This window comes from Nicotiana tomentosiformis, chromosome 12 (assembly GCF_000390325.3).
Source record: "Nicotiana tomentosiformis chromosome 12, ASM39032v3, whole genome shotgun sequence".
Taxonomy (NCBI): Eukaryota; Viridiplantae; Streptophyta; class Magnoliopsida; order Solanales; family Solanaceae; genus Nicotiana; species Nicotiana tomentosiformis.
This window is the reverse complement of record NC_090823.1, coordinates 92,053,418-92,059,784: the sequence shown is the minus strand read 5'-3', so window position 1 is coordinate 92,059,784 and position 6,367 is coordinate 92,053,418. Positions and strand designations below refer to the sequence as shown.

Genomic DNA, 6,367 nt, shown 5'->3' with positions numbered 1-6,367 from the left:
CGGCATAAAAGGGGTAAGCGTAGAATGCATAGTACCCGGGGTGGTAGACTTGTACCACATCCCGCCCGGTAGAGACCAACTCAATGCGAGAAGAAATGTCGAATTTAGCCCTAAGCTCTAATAAATTGGCCTCCTTCATCGCTGACTCGGAGATTTCGAGCTCAGCTCCATGCGCCTTTGTAAAATCAGACCTGACTTTCCCACCACGAGAAACTATCTCCTCCGCCGTGGAGAAGTTCTTGTACTCAACGGCAACGGAGATGCCCTCTATGTGAGGAGGGAAAACCATTGCTAAGGGAACCGGGTAACTTTCCTCGCTAGGACCAGAAGATATGTTAGACATAGTTCTAACGAAAGAGAGGGTATTCAATGTAACGGGGAGTTAAAAACAACATGGGTCGCACAGGCAGGGAAAAAAGATGCAAAATAATGGAATAAGAAGAAGGCACAAGGTTTCGATATGGGAAATCTGTAAAACTTGAGTGTGTTTCTTCACATCCCTATTTATAAGAGCTGAGGTATTAAAACCGAGAAATTAGGTCATCTTTACTTAGCACCACTATCGAAGAGACAGATACAACCAACATGTGCACACAAAATGATGCAACGCATCAAAAAATGCACCATAATGACGTATGACGCCATGACGTCACTTTGATCCAGGAACAACGTAACCCCAAAAATTGTGGCTCATGAAAGGCTACGTTGCCATTTCGTCTCAAATATTGCGACCCGACCCACTCGTCCAATCATCTCGACCACGATGAATAAAATTCGCTCATCAAGCCCGCCTTAGGCCGGCCTCAATAAGTGAAGGGACTAACTGTATGGGTCGAAATCAGCCTAATAATATTCGAAATAAGATTACCCAAAAGAAGGGAGTCTCGAGTCGTCATTAGCTGAGGTAGGCCAGGAAGCAGGAATACTTGCAACCAAAGTTTCGACGGGAGTCGTGGTCGAGATGACGATAATGGTCGAGGTCGAGCATCACTGATAAAGTTGTAACAGGTAGTTTTCGAAATAAGATATTAAAGGAAATATTTTAGCGAATATTCTGTACAGTTTGTACTGTCAGGATTTGTTAGAATTATGTCTCATATATATAGGAAGATGGGCCAATAATGTGAGGCATGTGATATTCATTTGTAAGAACACACTTTGACAAAAGATTCTCTCTCTTTTACTAAGATACAAACATCATATTTTTCACCAAGATTCTTGTCTATATTATTCCATACTTTCCACCAGATCCGAGGATGATTCGAACATTCATGGATTTGTTTGTCATTCGTCATTATCAAGAGGAATAACCACCTAGTTCCTCATTTATTGGGTGAATCATTTCTTCTATTTACTTAAATGTCATTTATTATTGTTCATTGCTATTTAGTGCTCTATTATTGCTCACTTTACTTGGAATGATTGTTGTACACCATTATTATATTTCTACCAGATCTATCCAACGTTAGTCATGTTTTCGAAACTCACATCTAGAAATATTATTGTTAACTAGGTTTAACCCCTTAATATATAAATTTAATTATTTGAGCCAAGAATTACACTTTTTGGTCAAACATATTGTTCACATATTTCTCTAGAAAAGATTAAGGTATATATATTGATGGTATATATCAGTGAATTTTAAATTATGATAATAAGATGATTACAATTTTTTATCAAATTATTAATTTTATCAAACGAATTGGTACATGTAATTACTGATCTAGTAAACACTCACTCCGGTCTACTTTAATTGATTTTTTGACCTTTTATTGAGGTCCATAATATTTGTTTTTTCATATATCAAGAAGTAATTAACTTCTTGTTTCAAAGTTGTCTTTGGAGTAAAGAGCCCATAAGTAAAAAGCCTAGGAGTATTTGTTATATTTTCAATGAGCAAATTATGGTTAATATAGTCAATTTTATTATTAATTAATACTAAAGTAGACTCCTTTATATGTATGAAAATAGCTAAAAAAAAATCAATTAAAATGGATCGGAAGGAGTAATTTGATTATGTAAATATTGTTTTACATATAATTTATCCTCTGGAAAACAGTTGCCCTATCCTTTGTGCCTCCAATTACAACCGGCGCATTAATCTTCTCTTATATATAGGAGTAGTTTCTAAGCTCATCACCTTCTTCTCTTCCCCCTCCTCCCAAACGATACCACGGCCCTTTTCTTCTAGTATTATTAAGAATATTCTATCTTCATTCACCCTTTGAAGGAAAACTCCAATACATCTTTTCTTTCTCAAATATCTTCCTCTATCTATTTCCGTATCTGCTTTTTTCTTCATCTTTGGTTATGTTATTGTATACCCAATTACCCATACATAGTTGATACATCCAATCATCTCTCTCATTTCTTGGTAGATGTAGAGAGAGCTCAAAATCCGTAAGGCTAAACGTATTAAAAAAAAAAGAAAGGGGAATTTGTAGAAGAAACCAAAAATCATTCTATTAATTATATTTCTAGCAGTATGTTTGCTAAGCTTCATCATGCCCAAAATTTCCACCACCAACCGCCACCTCAGCCAATATCCACCGTAGCAGCACCACCTTCCTCCTCCGCGAACGACGGTGCCACGATCGAAGTTGTCCGCCGTCCACGTGGCCGTCCTCCTGGTTCCAAGAATAAACCTAAATATGCAACTTTCATCATAAAAACACGTGACGATCATGTGGAAAAACCCTCCATGAGCCCTTATATTCTTGAAATTCCAACTGGGGTTGATATAATCGATTCTATTTTTCGTTTCTGCGAAAAACAAAACATGGGTCTTTGTGTTCTCAACGGTTCCGGTACTGTTACAAATATAACTCTTAAGCAGCCTTCAAATACTGCTGCTTCTACTGTTACGTTCCATGGCGCGTTTAATATTCTATCCATTTCAGCTACAATTGTTCCACAAAATTTAAGTGTTCCTAATGGGTTCAGTATTTCGTTAGCGGGACCACAAGGTCAAGTGGTGGGTGGGGCTGTTATTGGCCCACTTTTATCGGCAGGGACTGTATATTTGATTGCTGCTACGTTTAATAATCCTTGTTATCATAAGTTCCCGGTGGAGGATGAGGACGGCGGTCAGTCGCCACCGGCGGCGGCGTCTGGCGGAGGAGATAGTGGACATCCACCAGATCAGTCTTTTTACAGTTCTAATCAATTGCCATCGGATGTGATATGGGCACCTACTGCTAGACAACCACCACCACCTTACTGATTAATCTTGAGGATCTATATATATAGTAGGTTTTTTTTTTGTTGGATTGATCACATGGCGCTGTGAAAAAAGAAAGGACTATGATTTTCTTGTTTTGATTTTGCTTAGTTTTGATTTATTAGTTGACTTTTGTTTTTTATGTTTAATTAATGTACCGGGCTAAGCAATTTTGGTGTTTGTTTTGTGGAAGAAAGGAAAGGAGCAGTTCGACCCCAATTTAATTTTGCTAGGCATTGGCCATCGTTCTCTCGATCGATATGACTGAGCATAAACTTTTTGTATATCGCTAAAACCGAGCCCATCGCATGACTCGACTTCCCGGTAAGCCGAGCGGAGTGGAAAAATGACCGTAACGTATCGGAGTCCGAACAAAGAACCCCTTGTATCAGGGATCGGGCAAACATCTGCCCTCAGGGATATCGGGGCCATGTCCTTGAGATCCGATTTAAGGGTTGAGACTTTGGAGAGCATCATCGAGCAGCTGCACACGACTTACAAAGGGCCGTGATATCCGTACCTAACCGGATATCACGGCGCGAATCTCGGCTCGTATCAGTGATCGGCGTAACAGAAGATATTTACTTTTTTTAGAATTACACTTAGGGTAAAACTCCCATACTATATAAAGGGGAAAGATTATTATTCATGGACACATTGTAACATTCATATACTCTTATTTTCTCTATATTCAATGTTCTTACTTTTGTTCATCAGTTCGTCATTATTGTGAGCCCGAGATCGAAGGCTGGCATTTCACTAAGTTGTTATTGAGTCTGAGATCACTCCCCTTAATTGGTTTGACAATTTATTACATCCTTTAAACTGTTTAATCTAACGTTATTTATCATTTGTATTGAATTAATTCGCATATCCTTAAAACCATATATAAATTCAATTGTTATCCATTTTTTAGGGAAATAGTTTGGCGTCCACCGTGGGGCTAAGGATAATAGTGGCAAGTTGATACAAATTTCCATAACACACTTTATTTTACATTTGTTCTTTCAGCTTTTAATTTCAGGTCAAATTTAAAATGTCAAACTCCCAATCTACCCATTTTAACGTTGATGCTGAGTCCGGCCACCATGGCGAGAACAACAACGTGGTGCCCAGCAACGAGGTGCCCCCTGTTGACTCTAACGGATTCCCAGACGCGGATTCGGTCGGTGCTAACTCACACGTGGCTATCGAAGCAAACTTGCCTACTGACCCTGAAAACAACATTCGTGGGGGAGCCCAGTCGATAGCCCCGAGTACACACGATGGCGAAGGTGATGTGATCAACTTGCGGGTGATCTTCGAAATGTTACAGGCTCAACAGGCAGTGATAGCCCAGTTGTAGAACTAAAGTCGCGCCCCAGCAGAGGTGAGCCCGAACCATCCCAGGAAAATGCTCACAGAAATGGACCGGCCAGAGAAAGGCCGGGTGAAGCAGAACTCAAGACCAATCGCGAGATAATAAAGATGCTTGAGGAACTGATAAAACGGGTGGAATCGGGAGAAAAGACAATCGAAGCTAACGACAAAAAAGTGGAGACCTATAACTCCAGGGTCGATCAAATCCCAGGAGCACCACCGATACTGAAGGGCCTGGATTCCAAGAAATTTGTCCAAAAATCTTTCCTTGCGAGCACAGATACAAAGCCGATCCCAAAGAAGTTTCGTATGCCCGAAATTCTGAAGTATAATGGAACAACTCATCCAAATGAACATGTGACCTCCTACACATGCGCCATCAAGGGAAACGATTTGGAAGATGACGAGATCGAATCCGTTCTACTGAAAAAGTTCGGAGATACCTTGTCAAAAGGAGCTATGATATAGTATCACAACTTTCCCCCTAATTCTATTGACTCGTTTGTTATGCTTACAGATGCCTTTGCCAAAGCGCATGCCGGGGCCATCAAGGTTGAGACCAGGAAGTCATACCTTTTCAAAGTAAAGCAAAGAGATAACGAGATACTCAGAAAATTCGTTTCGAGGTTTCAAATGCAACGGATGGATCTGCCTTTGGTCGCGGACGATTGAGCCGTTCAGGCATTCACCCAATGACTCAACCCCCAAAGCTCATTGGCTTCACAACAGTTGAAACAAAATTTGATATATTACCCGGTGGTAACTTGGGCCGACATCCATAACAGGTACCAATCAAAAATTAGGGTCGAAGATGATCAGCTTGGGGACCCTCTGGGATCCGTTTATCCCGTCAGAACTAGTGACAGATCCAAAAGAGTTGTCGATCATGAACTAAGATCGAACAGAGGTCGGTATCAACCATACAATGAAGATCGAAGAGGTAATGGGTCTGGACGCAACCCTGTGAGGAGTGAAAGAAGAAGTGATCGAGGTCATAATAACCGAGGACTAATGAGCAAAAACGGTTTCGACAAACCCATCGAGTCTAAGGAGGTACCGAGGTTATTGAAGTAAACTTCACCGTCAATGCTGCCGGCATCGTATCAGCCATCGGACGCATCAAAGATACTAAGTGGCCTCGACCGTTGCAATTCGATCCTGCCCAAAGGGACCCCAGCCTAATGTGTAAATATCATGGCACTCACTAAGAGAAGAAGTAGCTCAGTTATTTAATAACGAACACCTCCGAGAATTTCTAAGCGATCTAGCCAAAACCCACTTCAGGAATAGGGACTCCAAGAAGCACATTGAGCAAGAGGAACCTCAACACATTATTAACATGATCATTGGTGGAGTTGACGTCGCCCAAGGGCCGATGTTAAAGCGCACTAAGGTACTCATTATAAGGGAAAAACGGACTCGAGATTATGTACCAGAGAGAACCATATCTTTCAACGATGAGAACACTGAAGGCATCGTGCAACCACATAATGATGCACTGGTAATATCCGTACTCATAAATAAATTTCGAGTTAAGCATGTGTTAATTGATCCAGGTAGCTCGGCCAATATCATCTGATAGAGGGTCGTGGAACAGCTAGGTCTACAAGACCAAATAGTGCCCACAGTCTAATTTTTAAACAAATTTAACATGGCATGTGAGACTACTAAAGGGGAGATAACTCTGCCGGTGAACACCATCGGAACCATTCAGGAAACAAAGTTCTACGTGATCGAAGGAGATATGAGATACAATGCTCTATTCGGAAGGCCATGGATGCACAACAT

At 40.7% G+C, this 6,367-nt stretch overlaps 1 protein-coding gene across 1 annotated transcript; it reads left to right on the top strand.

Annotated features, from left to right (window-relative positions):
* Nucleotides 1-2,128: 2,128 nt before the first annotated feature.
* Nucleotides 2,129-3,439, top strand: LOC104120614 (AT-hook motif nuclear-localized protein 17-like). The gene has a single exon (XM_009632417.4). The coding sequence runs from the start codon at nucleotides 2,486-2,488 to the stop codon at nucleotides 3,221-3,223; it is 738 nt and encodes a 245-aa protein (XP_009630712.1). The 5' UTR covers nucleotides 2,129-2,485; the 3' UTR covers nucleotides 3,224-3,439.
* Nucleotides 3,440-6,367: the final 2,928 nt, after the last annotated feature.